This window comes from Salmo salar, chromosome ssa06, assembly GCF_905237065.1.
Source record: "Salmo salar chromosome ssa06, Ssal_v3.1, whole genome shotgun sequence".
Lineage (NCBI taxonomy): Eukaryota > Metazoa > Chordata > Actinopteri > Salmoniformes > Salmonidae > Salmo > Salmo salar.
In genome coordinates, this window is record NC_059447.1 from 24,157,033 (window position 1) to 24,179,324 (window position 22,292).

General features: G+C 43.9%; 1 protein-coding gene across 1 annotated transcript in view; it reads left to right on the plus strand.

Moving 5' to 3' along the window:
* LOC106606731 (uncharacterized protein C16orf52 homolog B) overlaps window positions 1-22,071 on the plus strand; it is a 39,734-nt gene extending 17,663 nt beyond the window's left edge. The window contains exons 2-3 of the mRNA XM_045720017.1: window positions 3,054-3,266; window positions 15,040-22,071. Coding sequence (XP_045575973.1) covers window positions 3,054-3,266; window positions 15,040-15,224 — 398 coding nt within the window. The 3' untranslated portion in view covers window positions 15,225-22,071. The remainder of the gene's footprint in view (window positions 1-3,053; window positions 3,267-15,039) is intronic.
* The last annotated feature ends 221 nt before the right edge of the window (window positions 22,072-22,292 follow it).

Genomic DNA, 22,292 nt, shown 5'->3' on the forward strand with positions numbered 1-22,292 from the left:
TATGACTTCAAGCCTATCAACTCCCAAGATTAGGCTGGTGTAACTAGTTAGCGGGTGACTAGCTAGTTAGCGGGTGCGCACTAATATGACTAGCTAGTTAGCGGGTGCGCGCTAATAGCGTTTCAAACGTCACTCGCTCTGAGACTTGGAGTAGTTGTTCCCCTTGCTCTGCATGGGTAACACAGCTTCGAGGGTGGCTGTTGTCGATGTGTTCCTGGTTCGAGCCCAGGTAGGAGCGAGGAGAGGGACGGAAGCTATACTGTTACACTGGCAATACTAAAGTGCCTAAAAGAACATCTAATAGTCAAAGGTATATGAAATACAAATCGTATAGAGAGAAATAGTCCTATAATTCCTATAATAACTACAACCTAAAACTTCTTACCTGGGAATATTGAAGACTCATGTTAAACGGAACCACCAGCTTTCATATGTTCTCATGTTCTGAGCAAGGCACTTAAACGTTAGCTTTCTTACATGGCACATATTGCACTTGTACTTTCTTCTCCAACCCTTTGTTTTTGCGTTATTTAAACCAAATTGAACATGTTTCATTATTTATTTGAGGCTAAATTGATTTTATTGATGTATTATATTAAGTTAAAATAAGTGTTCATTCAGTAACAAAGTAACGGTTTATATGGTGCCTTTCTGTTCCTTTTTAAACTTCTGAAATCAGTGCGGATAGAGCAGCTTGTGGTGGAGCGGGCAAAATATTTACATGCACTGGACAGATGAGTGTAGGGCGTGAGATGTGACTGAAATTTTGCAGTGGGGAGAGAGAGAGAGAGAAGGTTGAGGAGGCTTGGCTTGAAGCGCTGGGAATCTTGTTATGACATGCATTATCTGAATTAGGCTCACAGAATTATACCTACGGAGGAGCGGCTTCTATAAAGGAACTTTGAATGTCTTTGAACGTCATAGTTGGCTTAACGTTGGACCTGCTAGCTAGCTAACAAGCTTGTGTGTGCAGAGCAGCACCGGAATTAAAATAGTCGTTCATTTTGTAGTTAATAAATCCAATGTTATAACTATAGTATCCTTAACTAGCATTGAAAAGGTCAATTAATTATTCTCGAATTAAAATCTCTCCCTAATTTCTGAATCACGCTTGTAATGTCAGTAGGCTACTAGACTATGGTTCAGAGGGGGAGGGGTCTACACATGCACACTTACTGGCAAATATTTCCAGGTGGCAGGCCGGCAGACACTGGAAGAAGTTGATTAGCGACATGCTGAGGGCGTTGCATAGGAACTTTGTTGTGTTTTTTGGGGGGACTGGAAAAAAATGTCCGGAACATAAAGTAACGTTATTAGCCGATTCTCATGCTTTTAAAATAACATTTATGTTCTGGAACAGTATAGATAACTTTCATTCGCGGTTCTGATTATTTTCCTAAAAAAATATCATTATTTTCCGGTTTTCTGTTCTGTTCCCTGAACCGGTTCCAACCCTTGCTCAGTACTGTATTGTATTGGACTCTACTGTGCTCTACTCACTGTACTGTACTGTGCTATCCAAACTGTCTCTGGACATTAACATCAAGGCCAGGGTGGACTGACCAAATTTCAGGTACTTTTCAACGTCCATGGAGGTCTGTTGTCGGTCGGTGCTCAGTGGGTAAGGATGCTGGTTAAATTAAATGGAAAGGGAGGGGGCTCATGGGTAGGTGTCAGCTGGGAGAGGTGACATTAACTGGAAATGAGAGAAAGGAAGAAAGAACGGCAGAGAGGGAAGGGTTGTCTAGACTGACTGTTTTAACACTCTTGGTTTGACCACCAGACGACAGAAAGAAAACTGCTATGAGCTGAACATAACAGTATTCCAGTTGAAAGGAGGACAGTAGCAGGTGACCCTATGAGCTGAACATAACAGTATTCCAGTTGAAAGGAGGACAGTAGCAGGTGACCCTATGAGCTGAACATAACAGTATTCCAGTTGAAAGGAGGACAGTAGCAGGTGACCCTATGAGCTGAACATAACAGTATGCCAGTGTAAGGCAGGTGAACCAACTGGTTTGTGACTACTATGATTTCCCATTGTAGCCAATTTCATTTGCAGTAATTCTGTTACAGATTTGTTGGTAATTCTGTTAACAGTTTGGGAACAATTTGAGTGTTGTGAAACCAGGCAATTTTTTCCTATAAAGAATCTGATTGGTTAGTCGACAGAGTGTGTGTTCCAGCTGCCCTGACATGGATGTAGAGCTGGGCGATATGGACAAAATATATCATCTTTTTGACAGTATGACGGTATTTGACAGTATTTTATATAAAAGTTCTAAATATGCTTTATGAGTTGTGCATGGCCCTAGGGTGGCAACAAATACATTTTAAGTGTTTTTAATGGGGCTTTCTCTCTTCTGATTGTTTTATACGTTTCAATCAAATTTCAATCAAAAATAATGTTCTGCATTTTCATCAGTTTCTGCATTTCTTTCACTCATTTGATGTTATTTCCACACTATACCACATTTGTTTTGTCTTTGTATGCCTCTATTTTGTGAAAGTCACTTTTTCTTTCCTAGTACCATATATTTTAAATGGATTCAATGGCAGTTATTTTCGCCACAAGGGGCATTGTGCCGATTTGTAGAGTGCTCTTGTCACCCGCACTGCCTCACAGGCAAGATTTGTGGCAAAAAAGTACATTTGCACATCTTTGGCTCCAGTGCTGCCTGTCCAGCACTATTCATAGCAAAAACAAATCACAGGCGCGCACCAGAAGCTCTTGCTAGGAAATTAGCAGTTCTCAGCTGTTCGCAGTCTCTTACTGACGGTAAGAACGGGCGATTGCCATATATTTTTTTGTTACATCACTCAGTTATTACATTTCAATTATATTTAACAAACCAAATACCATTATGTAAGCTAAGGTAAAGTAAAAATGCAAACCGGACTGTGCATCAATACCTGTATATAGTAAAATACGGTTTACTGCCCAGCCCTACAAGGATGTGCCCTAACAGTATGGCTGGTGTGAGTATTTAAATGTGTGTATGATCTAACACCTATTCTCTCTCTCTCTCTCTCATATATATATATATATATAGGTGCCCTGACGGTAGGCCTGGTGCGGCAGTGCCAGACCATCCACGGTCGAGACCGCACCTGTATCCCCCCGCGGCTTCCCCCCGAGTGGGTCACCACGCTCTTCTTCATCATCCTGGGTATCATCTCCCTCACGGTGACCTGTGGCCTGCTGGTGGCATCCCACTGGCGCCGCGAGGCCACCAAATACGCCCGCTGGATTGCCTTCACCGGGAGTAAGTGACTAGTGACCGAAACGACCCTACCTTAATGACGGTGGAGTGTACTTTGACCAATCAAAGCCAAGCTCAACCAGCTGAGTGTACCTTTACTGATAGACGTTACTCAGAGACACACTACACTTCACCACTAAATAGTGGTACTTGGTCACTCAAACGTAAAAAAAATACACCCTCTCTATCACCCTGTTAAGTAGCTTGACCAAACAAGCTGTAGGCCTAGATACAGAGGTCTCAGATATACCCTCTCTCCTACACGGAGGAGGGGTAGGGGTAGAGACAGAGTAAGTTGAGGGAGAGAAGAGGAAAGGGGGAGGCGAGGGAGAGGGGGGCTGTGAAAATATTGGTTTAGCTTTGCATTCATGCCCAGAATTTCAGTGTTGAAACTGATTTCAGGTAAACCAATGGAACCAATGTGTGTGATGTTTGCGTCTTTTGTGTGGGCGGTGTGTGTGTGCGTGCGTGCGTGCGTGCGTACTTGTATGCTGTATGTGTGTCTATCCTCCATGCCTCCAGATCATCCCTTCCCTGCAGCTCTTCGACTGAGAAGTGCATTCTATGGTACCTGTGTGGGCGTCATAGAGTACCACTCAATCGCTTCTTTTTGTCTTTCAACACTCGTCCCCTCTTTTTAGACAGGAATTCAGAGGAGACAGTTCTTAACTCAATACCAACCCAACATTCAGCAGCCCTGCTGAGCTGGGCTGTTTCGTAAGGCTGTGTCGGTGTTCATATTCTGATTGGTTGTTTGGCAAAGAGAAGAGACACCCCCCCTCACTCACTCACTCACCTAGAGGCAGAGTTTTACTAGCACACAGACACAGTTGATTGAATTGGTGCATCACAGTCATTATCTGTTAGTCGTATATAGAGAATAAGAATGATTATATTTTCTATGGTGTGTTTACCCAAGAATCACCCAATAATCAATTTCCCTCCAACCCCTCTAAAAAGATGCGTTGTCAATGTGTTCATTGCAAATCTGTGTCACGTGCTAAATGTGATTTAATTTAGTGATTTTTTGACAATCACACATCGCTCTGAGCCAAGTGATGAGGTTGCCTTGGCAACAGGGATGATATAGTCCCAATCATCCAGGGTTTTGTTGGCTGTATCAGGTCCTCAGTGATACTCTCTCACTTTCTCTTTCTCTCTCTCTCATGCTTTCACACTCTCTGTCTCTGCCGCTCTCCCTCTTGTGCTTTCACATTCTATCGCTTTCTCTCCCACTCTGTCACTGCAGTGAAGACTACCATTGATGGCTTCTTTCAGACAAAGAGATGCATTTTAAAGGGAAAGGGGAAACCTAGTCAGTTGCACAAGTGAATGCATTCAACCGAAATTTGTCTTCCGTATTTAATCCCTCTGAATCAGAGAGGTGAGGGGGCCTGCCTTACTTGATGTCCATGTCATCGGCGCCTGGGGAGCAGGTGGTGTTGCGGGGGTTAACTGCCTTGCTCAAGGACAGAACGGCAGATTTTTCCACCTTGCCGGCTCGAGGATTCGAACCATCAACCTTTCGGTTACTGGCCCAACGCTCTTAACCGCTAGGCTACCTGGCGCCAGAAAGAAATAGATTGAGAGGGAAGGAACGGGAGAATGTTTGTAGGTAGGGGTAGAGATTGAGATGTGTGAAGGGGAGACTACAGAATGACACTGAGCTACACTGGACCAGGAAGAGTGAGAGAGGGAGATGAAGAGAAAATGAGAGTGGGATTGAGAGACTGGAGAGGTAGAAAAGCATCACTTGTAATCTGAGAGCCAGCTATGGGAGGAGGAAAGGGGGAGGAGGAGAGAGGGGTTCTAAACGGGGTAGAAAGTAAGAGGGCCTTGAGTATTTCCCTGACAGTGCTGAGCACTGCACCTCACAGGGTTGCTGTTGCTGCTGTGTAATGGGCAGGCTGGGCTTTCTCCTTTCAGGAAAGAGGGAGAGGGGAGGGAGAGGTAGAGTGAGGAGAAGTGGTAGACTAAAAGGGGATTAAAAGAGAGGTAGAGTTAAAGTGGGGGAGAGATTGAGTATGTGAGAGAGCGAGAGTGAGGGGGCTGGGGATAAGGGGCATATGTGATTGGTGCTCTGTGTTACAGAATGAAAGGTGCAGGCCCCCTATTAGCTAGGGGGGGTAGCTAATAGGGGGCTAACAGGTGATGATTGCTGGCTGGGGAAAGGAAGCTACCAGTAGGCGTAGCTGGCCCAGGGCCACTGCCACCTGAAAGGATCCCTTTGTACAGCCAGTACAGGCCCCCTTCTGTCCCCTGTACACTACAGTCTTTACACTAAGCCCTAGCCAGGCCCCCGTCTGTCCCCTGTGCACTACAGTCTTTACACTAGGCCCTAGCCAGGCCCCCTTCTGTCCCCTGTGCACTACAGTCTTTACACTAGGCCCTAGCCAAGCCACCTTCTGTCCCCTGTACACTACAGTCTTTACACTAGGCCCTATCCAGGCCCCCTTCTGTCCTCTGTGCACTACAGTCTTTACACTACGCCCTAGCCAAGCCCCCTTCTGTCCCCTGTGCACTACAATCTTTACACTAGGCCCTAGCCAGGCCCCCTTCTGTCCCCTGTGCACTACAGTCTTTACACTAGGCCCTAGCCAGGCCCCCTTTTGTCCCCTGTGCACTACAGTCTTTACACTAGGCCCTAGCCAGGCCCCCTTCTGTCCCCTGTGCACTACAGTCTTTACACTAGGCCCTAGCCAGGCCCCCTTTTGTCCCCTGTGCACTACAGTCTTTACACTAGGCCCTAGCCAGGCCCCCTTCTGTCCCCTGTGCACTACAGTCTTTACACTAGGCCCTAGCCAAGCCACCTTTTGTCCCCTGTGCACTACAGTCTTTACACTAGGCCCTAGCTAGTAGTCTTGGGCGGTATACCATATATACCGGGGTATTTGTAAATAGCTGCGGGATGGTTTTTCAGTACCAATACAGGTACTGCTACAGTATCAATACAGTTGGAACAATTTCTTTGAAGTGTTTTTTAATAAATTATAATATTTGTTGCTACTTTTTAAGTAAATACCTGCAGTCAACTTCAAATCAAATGTTATTTGTCACGTGTCGAATACAACAGGTGTAGACTTACAGTGAAATGCTTACTTACAAGCCCTAACCAACAATGCAGTTTTAAGAAAAAAAAGAGAGGAAAAAATGAAATAAAATTAACAAATAATTAAAGAGCAGCAGTAAAATAACAATAGCGAGGCTATATACAGGGGGTACCGGTACAGAGTCAATGTGCGGGGGCACCGGTTAGTTGAGGTAATTAGTACATGTAGGTAGAGTTGTTAAAGTGAGTATGCATAGATAATTAACAGAGAGTAGCAGCAGTGTAAAAGAGGGGAGGGGGGGGGGGCAATGGAAATAGTCTGGGTAGCCATTTCATTAGATGTTCATGAGTCTTATGGCTTGAGGGTAGAAGCTTTTTAGAAGCCTCTTGGGTCTAGACTTGGCGATCCAGTACCGCTTGCCGTGCGGTAGCAGAGAGAACAGTCTATGACTAGGGTGGCTGGAGTCTTGACACTTTTTAGGGCCTTCCTCTGGCACCGCCTGGTATAGAGGTCCTGGATGGCAGGAAGCTTGGCCCCAGTGATGTACTGGGCCGTTCGCACTACCCTCTGTAGTGCCTTGTGGTCGGAGGCCGAGCAGTTGCCATACCAGGCAGTGATGCAACCAGTCAGGATGCTCTCGATGGTGCAGCTGTAAAACCTTTTGAGGATCTGAGGACCCATGCCAAATCTTTTTAGTTTCCTGAGGGGGAATAGGTTTTGTTATGCCCTCTTCACAACTGTCTTTGTGTGCTTGGACCATGTTCGTTTGTTGGCGATGTGGACACTCAACCTGCTCCAATACAGCCCCGTCGATGAGAATGGGGGCATGCTCGGTCCTCCTTTTCCTGTAGTCCACAATCATCTCCTTTGTCTTGATCACATTGAGGAAGAGGCTGTTGTCCTGGCACCACACAGCCAGGTCTCTGTCCTCCTCTCTATAGGCCGTCTCGTCATTGTCAGTGATCAGGCCTACCACTGTTGTGTTATTGACAAATCTAATGATGGTGTTGGAATTGTGCTTGGCCGTGCAGTCATGAGTGAACAGGTAGTACAGGAGGCGACTGAGCACGCACCCCTGAGGGGCCCCAGTGTTGAGGATCAGCGTGGCAGATGTGTTGTTACCTACCCTCACCACCTGGGGGCGGCCCATCAGGAAGTCCAGGATCCAGTTGCAGAGGGAGGTGTTTAGTACCAGGGTCCTTAGCTTAGTGATGGGCTTTGAGGGCACAATGGTGTTGAACGCTGAGCTGTAGTCAATGAATAGCATTCTCACATAGGTGTTATTTTTGTCCAGGTGGGAAAGGGCAGTGTGGACTACAATAGAGATTGCATCATTCTGTGGAACTGTTGGGGCAGTATACAAATTGGAGTGGGTCTATGGTTTCTGGGATAATGGTGTTAATGTGAGCTATGACCAGCCTTTCAAAGCACTTCATGGCTACAGACGTGAGTGCTACGAGTCGGTAGTGATTTAGGCAGGTTACCTTAGTGTTCTTGGGCACAGGGACTATGGTGGTCTGCTTGAAACATGTTGGTATTACAGACTCAGACAGGGAGAGGTTGAAAATGTCAGTGAAGGCTCGTGTCACTGGGCAGGCTGGTAGGCTCGTGTCACTGGACAACTCCTTTTGTTGTCTGTAAAAGTTTGCAAGCCATGCCACATCCGACAAGTATCCGAGCCGGTGTAGTACGATTCGATCTTAGTCCTGTATTGACTCTTTGCCTGTTTGATGGTTCGCCAGAGGATATAGAAGGATTTCTTATATGCTTCCAGGTTAGAGTCCCGCTCCTTGAAAGCGGCAGCTCTACCCTTTAGCTCAGTGCGGATGTTGCCTGTAATCCATGGCTTCTGGTTGGGGTATGTACAGTGAGGGGAAAAAGTATTTGATCCCCTGCTGATTTTGTACGTTTGCCCACTGACAAAGAAATGATCAGTCTATAATTTTAATGGTAGGTTTATGTGAGAGGCAGAATAACAACAAAGAAATCCAGAAAAACGCATGTCAAAAATGTTATAAAATGATTTGCATTTTAATGAGGGAAATAAGTATTTGACCCCTCTGCAAAACATGACTTAGTACTTGGTGGCAAAACCCTTGTTGGCAATCACAGAGGTCAGACGTTTCTTGTAGTTGGCCACCAGGTTTGCACACATCTCAGGAGGATTTTGTCCCACTCCTCTTTGCAGATCTTCTCCAAGTCATTAAGGTTTCGAGGCTGACGTTTGGCAACTCGAACCTTCAGCTCCCTCCACAGATTTTCTATGGGATTACGGTCTGGAGACTGGCTAGGCTACTCCAGGACCTTAATGTGCTTCTTCTTGAGCCACTCCTTTGTTGCCTTAGCCGTGTGTTTTGGGTCCTTGTCATGCTGGAATACCCATCCACGACCCATTTTCAATGCCCTGGCTGAGGAAAGGAGGTTCTCACCCAAGATTTGATGGTACATGGCCCCGTCCATCGTCCCTTTGATGCGGTGAAGTTGTCCTGTCCCCTTAGCAGAAAAACACCCCCAAAGCATAATGTTTCCACCTCCATGTTTGACGGTGGGGATGGTGTTCTTGGGGTCATAGGCAGCATTCCTCCTCCTCCAAACACAGCGAGTTGAGTTGATGCCAAAGAGCTCCAATTTGGTCTCATCTGACCACAACACTTTCACCCAGTTGTCCTCTGAATCATTCAGATGTTCATTGGCAAACTTCAGACGGGCATGTATATGTGCTTTCTTGAGCAGGGGGACCTTGCGGGCGCTGCAGGATTTCAGTCCTTCACGGCGTAGTGTGTTACCAATTGTTTTCTTGGTGACTATGGTCCCAGCTGCCTTGAGATCATTGACAAGATCCTCCCGTGTAGTTCTGGGCTGATTCCTCAACGTTCTCAGGATCATTGCAACTCCACGAGGTGAGATCTTGCATGGAGCCCCAGGCCGAGGGAGATTGACAGTTCTTTTGTGTTTCTTCCATTTGCGAATAATCGCACCAACTGTTGTCACTTTCTCACCAAGCTGCTTGGCGATGGTCTTGTAGCCCATTCCAGCCTTGTGTAGGTCTACAATCTTGTCCCTGACATCCTTGGAGAGCTCTTTGGTCTTGGCCATGGTGGAGAGTTTGGAATCTGATTGATTGATTGCTTCTGTGGACAGGTGTCTTTTATACAGGTAACAAGCTGCGGTTAGGAGCACTCCCTTTAAGAGTGTGCTCCTAATCTCAGCTCATTACCTGTATAAAAGACACCTGGGAGCCAGAAATCTTTCTGATTGAGAGGGGGTTAAATACTTATTTCCCTCATTAAAATGCAAACAATTTATAACATTTTTGACATGCGTTTTTCTGGATTTTTTTGTTGTAATTCTGTCTAATGACTTTTTTGTCAGTGGGCAAACGTACAAAATCAGCAGGGGATCAAATACTTTTTTCCCTCACTGTACGTACAGTCACTGTGGGGACGGAGTCATCAATGCACTTATTGATTAACTTCTTTTGGATAGGGGGCGGTATTTTGACGTCCGGATGAAAAGCGCGCCCAAAGTAAACTGCCTGCTACTCAGGCCCAGAAGCTAGAATAAGCATATAATTGGTAGATTTGGATAGAAAACACTAAAGTTTATAAAACTGTTAAAAATAATGTCCACTAGTCTTTACACTAGGCCCTAGCTAGGCCCCCTTCTGTCCCCTGTACACTACAGTCTTTACACTAGGCCCTAGCTATTCCCCCTTCTATCCCCTGTACACTACAGTATTTACACTAGGTCCTAGCCAGGCCCCCTTCTGTCCCCTGTACACTACAGTATTTACACTAGGCCCTAGCCAGGCCCCCTTCTGTCCCCTGTACACTACAGTATTTACACTGACCCTAGCTATTCCCCCTTCTGTCCCCTGTACACTACAGTATTTACACTAGGCCCTAGCTATTCCCCCGTCTGGTCCCTGTACACTACTCTTTACACTAGGCCCTAGCCAGACACTACTATGCCCTAGCAAACCCCGCTGTCTGACTTCGCTGTACACTACTCCCCAGGTACAGTGAGGTACAGTATTCTGACAGGCACTAGTCTAAGAATCTGTAACGTATCAGCTAAGGTAGTTTGAAAAACACTGAGGTTCTGGCTTGCGGTGGGTAAACACATGGCCGCGGCAGTGAGGACAGACATAAATATTAGCTGTGTCTGCCCAGTCCGGGGGGGGGGTTAGCCAGACAACACTCTGCTCGCTAGCTGGCAGCACAGACAGGACACATTCAGCCAGCCAGCCTGCCTACTAGCGTAGAGAGAGCCATAGAGAACCAGCTGCATCATCTGAGCTGTTTTAGCTAGGCTAAATCAGTCCCTTTCTGAGGGGGAAAATAGCCTGTGTGGGTTTGGGCTGGAGGACATGATGTGTAGCTGTAGTGTTGTGGAAGCATATGAGGAGTTATTGCCCCAAGCCTCTTTTGATTTCCATCTACGTGCGTTTGGAAAATCAGCCCTATGATTGAAGCTTTAGTTAGGGCACTCAGTGTGAATGGAAGAACGTTTAATCTGTAAGCCTTTGATTGTGTCTGGCGAAGCAACATGATTTGATTTAGTCCGTTTCCAGTTTGTCTGTTCAGTGGTAATTCACAGGAATCAGAGAATTATCTTGTTTGACTTTCGATTGACAGTTGCACTTATCGACAAGACCCAGCGAACACTTCCCTAAACGTTCTCCTTTGGTTATTTGACATACAGTGCCTTCAGAAAGTATTCACACCCTTTGACATTTTACCGATTTTGTTGTATTACTGCCTGACTTTAAAATCGATTAAATTGAGATTTTTTTTGTCACTTGCCTTTTTTTTGTACCTCATAATGTCAAAGTAGAGTTCTCTTTTCCCCAAAAAATCATAATTTCTAAACATTTTAAAGCTGAAATGTCTTGAGTCAATAAGTATTCAACCCCTTTTGTTATGGCAAGCCTAAATAAGTTCAGTAGTAAACGTTTGCTTAACACATAATAAGTTGCATGGGCTCTGTGTGCAATAATAGTGCTTAACATGGTTTTTGAATGACTACCTCATCTCTGTACCCCACACATACAATTATCTGTAAGGTCCCTAAGACAAGCAGTGAATTGCTAACACAGATTCAACCAGTGAGATTTTCCAATGCCTCACAAAGAAGGGCACCTATTGGTAGATTGGTCAAAAGAAATAAAAAGCAGACATTGAATATCCCTTTGAGTATGGTGAAGTTATTAAATACACTTTGGGTGGTGTATCAACACACCCAGTCACTACAAAGATACAGGCGTCCTTCCTAACTCTGTTGCCGGAGAGGAGGGAAACCACTCAGGGATTTCACCATGAGGGCAATGGTGATTTTTAAACGGTTTGTTTTCTCCGATCACACTCTGAGGATGGATCAACAACATCGTAGTTACTCCACAATACTAACCTAATTTACAGAGTGAAAAAAAGGAAGCCTGTACAGAATACATGCATCCTGTTTGCAACAAGGTAATAAAGTAATACTGCAAAAAATGTGGCAAAGCAATTCACTTTTTGTCCTAAATACAAAGTGTTATGTTTGTGGCAAATCCAAAACAACACTTCACTGAGTATTACTCCCCACATTTTCAAGCATAGTCATGGCTGCATCATGTTATGGGTGTGCTTGTAAGGACTGGGGAGTTTTTCAGGATAAAAAAATAACTAAAGAGAGCTAAGCACAGGCAAAATCCTAGAAGAAAACCTGGTTCAGTCTGCTTTCCACCAGACACTGGGAGATTAATTCACCTTTCAGCAGGACAATAACCCAAAACACAAGGCCAAATCTACACTGGAGTTACTTACCAAGAAGACAGTGAATGTTCCTGAGTGGCCGAGTTACAGTTTTGACTTATCTGCTTGAAAATCTATGGCAAGACCTCAAATTGGTTGTCTAGCAATGATCAACAACCAATTTTACAGAGCTTGAAGAATTTGGGGCAAATGTTGCTCAATCCATGTGTGATAATCTCTTAGAGATTTACCCAGAAAGACTCACAGCTGTAATTGCTGCCAAAGGTGATTCTAATATGTATTGATTCAGGTGGTTGAATACTTATCTAATCAAGATATATTAGTGTTTTATTTTTTCAGAATATTTTACAATTGAGTATTTTGTGTAGATCGTCCTGGGATCTAACATTTGGTAGCTGGGGAGGCTGCAATATCTTCAAATAAATATTCTGAAAGCCCCAAAATAAAACCAAACATGAGGAGTTTCATGATGCTAATTAACAATGGCTTTTATAATTAACTGGTCCTACCAAGAGGCTGATCACTTGGATTAAGACCGATAACTACCCTAATGATTTTACTCCTGACCTTGCCCCTGTGCCCAGTCACTGCTTACACACACACACTGAACACACACACATAAACCGTATTGTGCCCCATCAGGACTGGTGTGTCACTCCACTTTGTTGGGTGCCAGAGCAGTGACGTATTATCAGTGTTATCACTTCTCTCAGCAGGAAGTCTAACACACTAATTGGTGTCTTGAAATGGACGCCAAGTGCTTGTCTCTTCAGAAATACATATTTATGGCCTCCCGAGTGGCGCAGCGGTCTAATGCACTGCATCGCAGTGTTTTGCGGTGTCACTACAGCCTTTGGTTCGAATCCCAGGCTGTGTCACAATCGGCTGTGACCGGACACAATTGGCCCAGCGTCGTCCAGGTTTGGGAAGGGTTTGGCCAGGGGGGCTTTACTTGGCTCATCACGCTCTAGCGACTACTTGTGGCGGGCTGGGCGCCTGCAGGCTGACTTCGGTCGTCAGTTGAACGGTGTTTCCTCCGAAACATGGGTTAAGCGAGCGGGTGTTAAGGAGCACAGTTTGGCGGGTCATGTTTAGGAGGACGCGTGACTCTCCCGAGCCCGTTGGGGAGTTGCAGCGATGAGACAAGATCGTAATCACGAAATTGGGGAGAAAAAGGGGGGCACATTTTGGACACACCTACTCATTCCAGAATTGTTCTTAATTTTTACTATTTTCTACATTGTAGAATAATAGCGAAGACATCAAAACTATGAAATAACGCATATAGAAAACACAAAATAGTAAAAATAAAGAAAAATAAAGAAAAACCCTTGAATGAGTAGGTGTCCAAACTTTTGACTGGTACTGTATATATTTCTTTATTTTTACTTGTTGGTTTTTTATCTAATGATACTTGTTGCTTTTTTCGACACAGAGTAGGATGCCACATTAAGTGGTGGCCTATTTTCATGGTCCATACGTCTGTAATGACTGTCAAGCTCTCGGCTATCTTTGGGTAGCCTCTATCGCACTGTAGCTAGTTTTCAGTAGGACATGCCTGGGGAACATGTCTGCAGTCTCTCTCCTATAGCTCCTGGTATGTCTCATACGGCCCTGTCATGATGTGACAGTGTTTGTGATGGGGTGGCCCTTCTATTGCTGCTGACAGGGAGAGAACACGGATACTCTACCATGTAGGAGAGAGGAGAGCAGAAGTTATTTGACGGCAGACCACCACATGTCCACTGAATTAGCATTAGCCTAAGTGATTAAGTTACACTATATCGAATTAGCTTTTAAAGTAATCTTTTAAAGTAATTCAACTCTATATTTATACTACCTTTTGAGTACGTTTTATAGAGTATGTGTAAGTCCTTGGCTCTGCCTTTTCAGATTAGTAACACTGCTTCAGATGGACAGATTCACTCAAAGCCCACAGAATCTATGTTGTGCGTACATGTGTGGGTGTTCAGTTGGTGTTTGTGTCTCTTGATCAGGTCCTGAGTCCCTCTCTATCCGCTGCCCTGACTGTCTGAAGAGAGAGAGATGCTCCCTGGTCTCGGCTCCCTCTAGCTGAGTGGATTATAAAATTGCCTCAGTTTGTTACAACGCCAACTCATTTTTCTCTCTCTCTCTCCTACTCTCTCTCTCTCGCGCACACACACACACACACACACACAGTCTTGTGTAACTAACCTTGTGGGGACACAATTCAGTCCCATTCAAAATCCTATTTTCCCTAACACTAATTCTAACCTTAACCCTAAACCCCCTAGAAATTAACATTTTACCTTGTGGGGACTGTCCCAAGTTGTTACATTTTTTTTTTAAATTACTATTCTTGTGGGGACTTCTGGTCCCCACAAATATAGTTAAACACGTCCACACACATACACACACACTCTTTCTCTCTCCTCTCTCCATTCCTCCATCTCTCTCTCTCTCTCCCTCTGATCATTGATCTGCTTGGACGCCCACTGAAAGGCCCTATTATCCTATGCCGAAGAGCGTCCCGTCTGCCTGCCTGTTTTGGAGCTCTTCTGAAAGCCTGCATGGTCTGGTTGGTGTGTTCGTGGCCTTGGTACATTCACGGTGGTGAGACTGGAGTGTGTCTCCTTCACAGCTAAGGTCTATTTATGTAAAAGGGTTGAGGCGTGATGATGTCTGGGGCCTTGGACGAGTGTTTTGGTTCTGTAGTGTGTGTGACATTGTGCGGTAGGTAGTATATAGGCCTACTGAGGACGAGTGACGATTCAGTCATTAAATTCATCAATTAATTAGTCAGTCACTCAATCAATTAACAAATCAAGTCGATCTTTATTATCCCAGAGGGAGATTTGGTTGACAAGCATCCAATCCATCCCAGGTTTCATCCTAATTGAAAGCGGAGCGGTCTCCAGTGTAGCAAACACCACAGGAAATAGTAAAACAATTCCAACATGTCTAACATTATCTCTCTCTCCCCCTCAGTGATCCTGTTCTGTATGGCGGCGCTCATCTTCCCCATCGGTTTCTACATCAACGAGGTGGGTGGCCAGCCATACAAGCTGCCCAACAACACGGTGGTGGGCTCCTCCTACGTCCTCTTTGTCCTCTCCATCTTCTTCACCATAGTGGGACTGCTGTTCGCAGGCAAGGTGTGCCTGCCCGGCTGACTGCGGCTACCGCTCTGCCACCTGGAATTTAAGCTGGGGCTGAGGAAAAACATACAAAGGAGATAAATAAAATGGAGGAGAAGAAAAATGGACGACTGAAAAGAAAAACACTGGCCAGAAAGCAGGGATGGGATGTCTCTGACGGACGGTGTGACGATATGCAGCTGGGACGGTTAACGCGGAGTAACAAACTAACTGAGATGAATAGACACGGACGAATATGGACGCTGTCGAACTGACTCAGGCTTTTTTTCCCTCTCTGCCTTTGCTTATTTAAAACATGTCATTTTTACATTGTTGTTGTTGCACTTTGGAGAGCGATGCGGGAGACACACGTCCGGTCCATGGGGGGGGTGAATAGGGGTGGGGAGGGGTTCTTTCCCCAAACCCCCTGCCGTTGTCATGGCGACAGTAACTATGACGTCACACCTTTCGGAGGATCTCCACTTCACCCTTCGTGCCCAGCGAGAAAACAAACCGTTGTCATCTCAACCGTTCCTGTTGCTATTTTTGGCTTCTTACACTATTTCAGTTGTTTTGGATTCTTCCATTTAGTGTTTTTTGGGTTGTTGCTTTCTCCTTTCCCCCTTTTTCACTGAGGTGGTTTGAGGGGAAGTTTGGGCCAACAAACCTCTGGAGGAGCTGTAAGGGTATATTAAGAGGCTGCTGATGGGGTCATTGTCTCTCTGCCTCCCCATGTGTGGCCTGGGACAAGAGTCACTTCAGCCATGGTTAGGCAGTAACTAGGGAGGGGGCTATTTGGGGTAGAGGGGGAAGGTTGGTTGAGATGACATCCTAGGTGGCATCCTAGCTTGCTGGGCATGAGCAAGTCCCCTTTGGAAGAGGTAGGGTGGACTGCTACATTGGCCTTTCCATCTTCACCCTAACCTTAACCCCAGCACCATGACCCATATAATCCAGGGGATTTAGACAGGTGCGCTGTTCCAGAGAGGGGAGGGTAGGACCCCAGGCCCTGACGACCAAGGTTCCTTAATTGGCCAGGCACCACACAGTAAGTCAAGCACCTACCAGCTGCTCTACAGGAAAGGAAAAAGGGAATGAAGACTGAGAGCACCTGGATTATTATGAAACATGGATGGGATCAGGCAGGAGTGATGTTTTGCTTTGTAAAATAGTAATAAAAAAGCATCAGGCACTGCAGGTCAGGTCGTTGTGGGGCTGTGCCTCACTACTTACTGTGCTGTGCCCGATGCCTGTGAAACACACGCACACACACATTAACAGATGCACAAAAGACTTGCACACAAACACACACACACGTGTTTCGGGCTCAATCTCTAAGTCATGGTGAAGTATTTGTTGTCCATTTCCATTCCTGCTCAGCTTTTCTTTGTGTTGGTCTGTATAATATGGATTGTGAAGAAGCCCTTTCTGGTTCCTAGTTTGATTTGTTGTTGTGCCATGATCAGAATTTCTGTTTTAGGAAGCACTGTGCATTCAACGGTATAGCTAATAGCAGAAGAGGCACCACAAATGTATAAAACAATAACTTCTTACCTCATTTTTTTCTTATTCAAACTACTACTATTATGTTTTCCAAACCATGACGATGAGTTCCCTAGAAATTGTATTGTCTTGATCAGGCGGCTAGGCATAAAGCTTGTGATCAACGCAAATGATTTATCTTTCACTGAATAAAAAGAGAAAAAAGACGGATGTGTTTGAGTCTGACACAATCACTCTACATACTGTATAATGTTTATTCTGTTTCAACATGTTAGTGTTCAGCTGCAGGCCTCGAGGGTGGTTTGTAATTTATCAACTAGTGTCTGACTGGCTAGGGAGTAGCCAATCACACCGGTCTTTGAAAAAAAGGCAATGACAAAAACCAGGGCGACGTTCAGTAGGAGAAAACATTTGAAACAGGGAGGTTATGTAAAACGTATATATACAATAATCCAGAGGACTTCTTTATTTTACCACAAAAACTTTTAATTTGGGGGGGTTCAGTTATATATTTTTCAGTTTCTTATGGGATAATCTGTAGAACAATGTGCCATCTCCAAATGGTCTTCCCATCTGAACGTTTTAAGACATTGCACTTTTTTCAACACAAACCTATGTAGAAGACAGGGGCAACCAAGGTGCATCTCAGTTGAAGGGCTATATGTTTTCAGTCAGCCTGTAAAGTGCTTATTGTTCATCTGGAAATGAGCACCAGTGAAGTTAGTGAAGAACAAAACGTACAGTACCCTCCCAACCACGCCACTATTGATTCAAGTTGTTTCTTTGAAGACTTTAACAGTGCTTGCCATATTCACCTTTGAATTGACTTAATCTCTGGTTAAGTTTTACAGTCAAACCTATGAGTGACCTTTCATTCGTGTTCATACTGCATTCATGATTCTGTTAAATGTGGATTTTGTTCAGAAGTCTGTGTGCTCAGTGTCCAGCCAAGAATGGACAAAGATTTACATAATGCAACTGATTAAATTTTTCCTTCCATCATTTACAAACACTAATTATTTACAGTGCAAAAAGGAATGATGTATCCACAGCAAAATGCTAATCTGATTATATGGAAGTGCACGTTGACTGTTTGGGTAAGTGATTAGCAAGACACTAGTCACTAACATCTGACTGTATAGAATAAAAGGCACCAACTATGCAAATAAAGACATGAGCTCTACAGGGGTAATAGTCAAGGCTCCTCTTCCATCTAATTACAGCATCTTGTCTGTCAACCATCTTGAAACTAATCAATGCCTGTGATGTGATCCATACTCAATTAAATCCAAAAGAAAGGAAATAAAGGGCCACATTTACCAATCACTTCCACCAGTCCAAAGTTTGCACCAGTTCTTTTCTGAGAGAAAGAAATTAATATTTTAAAATGAAGTTAAACCATGAAAATGTCTTTAGTAACACCTGCTTCACTCTCCTTGGATAACAACAGATGGAGCGAACTTCATACCAGAGCAAAACATTTAGGTGGCACCCTATTCCCTATCAAATGGCACCCTCTTCCCTGATCTGTTGGTATATAGTGAATAGTGGGCCATTTTATAATGAGGAATGCCCCAAATCTGGTTGTTTGGATAAAGAGAGCTGGTTCTTATTTGGGTATTAGGTGAAGTCTGCCATTTTGCCATTCAAATGAATTTACCAGCTAGATTGACCCCCTAGAGTCTATGTCCGTGCCCCTGTGGAAATGTAATTAGCATAATAAACAAATCCCCATCAAAATCTGTCTAAGATGAAGCATTTGCGGTGGAAGTTGGCCGAGCTACACCGGTGTTTGTCAGACAATGACACATCCCGGTCTTCTCACGAAAATGTCTGTAGTGTCCAAATGGTTTGGCCTCCAAACTAATAGAGCCCCACAGTGGAGGTGTCATAATACCCGTAAAACCTAGCGGTCAAACAAGGAAATGGTTCCAATCATTTTTCCCAAATTAATTTTTCCTATAGGGAATGTTAGAAACACTTAAATAAGGGCTGGGTTTCTTGTAGGCTTACCCTGGCGTGACGTTTTGATAACCGTGTAAATCTCTCTCTTACAAGGTAACTTTTATCAATATATTTACTCTCAGATTCGAAAATGCTAATTAGCATCAAAGTAGACACCATACAAGACTACAAATCCCTGCAAGCTCCTGCGCGTCATCTTTAGCTGACACTTTTGCTAACAGGTATACTGTCAAAGAAATGTAACCAATTTATTCATTACTAAATTTATCTAACATTAGATAGTTAATCTAGAGATTCTTACCTTTGCCTTGATTTGGCAGTTTTGTCCAGATCATCATGGCATTTGTAGTTATTTGACAGCCAAATTAGCAGCTAATTAGCATTTCATTTTTGTGGGGGTGAGGGGGGGTAAATACAGGCGAATATATTGATAAAAGTCACCTTGTCCTAGAGAGATTTACACGGTTATCAAAATGTCACGCCAGGGTAAGCCTATACGAAACAGCCCTTATTTTAAGTGTTTCTAAAATCTCCAAGGGGCAAAATGAATGGTAGATAAACGATTGCAACCATTTCCTTGTTTGACTGCTAGGTTTTATGGGTATTATGACTCATACTGTGGTACTCTATATGACCACTCTATGGAAAGATGAGACTCTCACGATGGTGTTTTCCGTTTTGTGTTCTCTACGACCCCCACAATCGTCACGGGACTCGTCAGAAGTCGGTACCGCCAATCTGCCAACTTCTGTCTGTAGCGTCCAAACAGTTTTGGCTACACACTAACATGACCCCTCTATGGAAAGTTGAGACTCTCACGAACACGGAGAGGTGAGAATCTCATAAACAGGTCGGTTGTTTTGCTCTATGACCCTCACAAGACGCATCTGAGGGGAGCCCGGTACCAGTTAAAAGTTTAGTGCCCCCAAAAAAAGGTTAAATATGGGCTTAAACTCTTAAGGATTAAATTCAGTCAACCAGAGACAGGAAGCTTTTCCTGACCATGTGACCTGACCAGTAACAACTCTTGGCCTAGTCTACACTCTTAGCAAAAAGGGTTCTTTGTCTGTCAACATAAGATAACCCTTTTTTGGTTCCAGGTAGAACCTTTTTGAGTTCCATGTAGAACCCTCTGTGGAAAGGGTTCTACCTGTAACATAATGGGTTCTACCTGGAACCAAAAATGGTTATTCAAAGGGTTCTCCTATGGGAACAGCCGAAGAACCCTTTTAGGTTCTAGATAGCACCTTTTTTTCTAAGAGTGTATAGCCTAGTATATAATTTAGGTTCAGAGGTTTTCCAGGTGACATCACGTGATCCCGAAAAAATTCCAGACCCTAATTCTGTTATGGAGTGATCTGATATGGTTGCCTTGAGACTAGACCATGACTTTGTTGCAGAACAGCTTTACATGCATAGAGAACAGCAGCCACATCTCTTCCTCCTCAATGGTGACTCATCTACATACAGTACGTGTCTAATCTGTTTATCTGCTCTGTCTGAGCACACACTCTTTCTACCCATTCCCTCACCATCTGAGGTTCTTCCCCTCTCTTTGTGTTCTGCTCTGCTCTGTTGGTACAATGTTGTTGTTTTTCTCAGTAGCTTGAGCTAAATGACAGCTGAAAGCCTTCACAGAGCCATAGTGTATGTGTGTGCACATGCATGCATCTGCGCATGTGCGGGTACCTTATGTATGTCTGTGTGGGTGTGTGTGTATGTTTGAGTGACAGGTTATGAGGTTTGAGGATGAGTCTCCCAGCCTAGAATTACATGGGCTTCCCTCTGGGCCCTGGCTGATGAGCCCGGGCTGATGAGCCCTGGCTGATGAGCCCTGGCTGATGAGCCCTGGCTGATGAGCCCTGGCTGATGAGCCCTGGGATGAGCCCTGGCTGATGAGCCCTGACAGATCTGAGAGAAGTGTGGGTGTGCTGGCTGGATTCAAACAGTCAGAGGCTCTCTCTGGTCCCTTAGCTCGTCTGTGACTAACCAATCCATTCATTTGCCACCATAAAAATAGAAAGCCATTTTCTCTTCTAGGAATTCTATTTCTATGTTTGCCACATTCTCGTGCTTGGAATGAGTCATTGGTAAAACAGTTTGCAGAGGAGATCTATATTCACGCTGAAACCATTTTAAAACAGTTTTATATCATTAAAACCGGCGGGAGAAATGTATAGAGTGTTTGAGACCATTCTCGAATGCAAATTAGTTATCAATTAAGAATATTTGTTTGTAGTTAACGTTAATTAAGATGAATCAGTTGCGAACTTGACTAAAAGCATCATGGTCATGTGATGATGAATTGAACAAAGAGCTAATCTTAAATTGACCACTCAATCGCAATTAAGAGCTCAATTAATTAAGCTTGATTCATTGAGAGCTCAGAATGTAATCAAATTGAAACCCTGCAATCAGATTGGCCTGAAGCAACACCATGCAGACATAATAATGATGGGTCCTTTTTCATATTGATGAATATAAAGCCTATTTTTCTCCACATAATGTTACATTTTAAGTAGGAGCACAACCTGATCATATTAGGATACCCAATCACCAAGAACATGTTATGGATCTATTTTCAAAATCTGTCCGTGACCCCACTCTCTGAGTGTCTCAGGGAGAGTGGTAGATACAAAAACACATTTCCAATTCACACATGCGTATTAATACACGCTTGTATTGGTGTGAAATAGGACAAATATCAGCACCCATCAAATTATTATTATAAATCTGTATAATTTATACAGAGCTAAGAGAATTGTGGAAGAATAGCTGACTTCTATGATGAGTGATGATTCATTCTACTGATGAAATGTTCAGAGGGCCATATCAAGTACACAGTCCCTATATATTTTCTGTTGTCTTTACTTATACCAACACAGATTCACACACACACACACACACACACACACACACACACACACACACACACACACACACACACACACACGCACCCTATAGGCCTATATCAGTCAAAATGGTACATTGCTTTGATGATGGAAACAACCGGCATCTTGTCTGTATAGATTTATTAGCAGACCACATTGAGGTTATCAAGGAGAGAGCTGTTCACTGTACAAACAACTGACTCCTCAATGGGACTAAAATGAAGAGTCTTTAGCGATGAAGCACACTCAAGTCGATGTCGATTTTGAACATTATTTGGTATTTCTCTGCCGGAAATGCTGGGGAATTATTGTAATAATCACCAATGTATGTTTTTTTGTGGTGTATGTCTGGGAAGATATCACAGGTTATAATTGTTTATATATTTTGGGATTTTAACTTTTCAGAATGTGTTTTTATTTGTATTCTTCTGTTGATTTGTGGTTTATGAACAAGGAACCCCTTTTCATCACCTGTACTTATGTTATTGAGCAAATGTACCAAAATAAAATCCACTGCTTAAGGATTTCATGAACTGACTGTTTTAATTCCTGCATACTCTACATTTGTCTTCATAAAGGTAACATTTTTATATTATTCCTAACTCTATAATATTAACCATTCATTACACATTTATATCCTAAGCACATCATTAAAATGACATTATATATCTAGATAGAGGTTAATGAATGTAGGTACACTGATACATGCATAGACTGGCGGGTAGGAGCGTTGGGCCAGTAACCG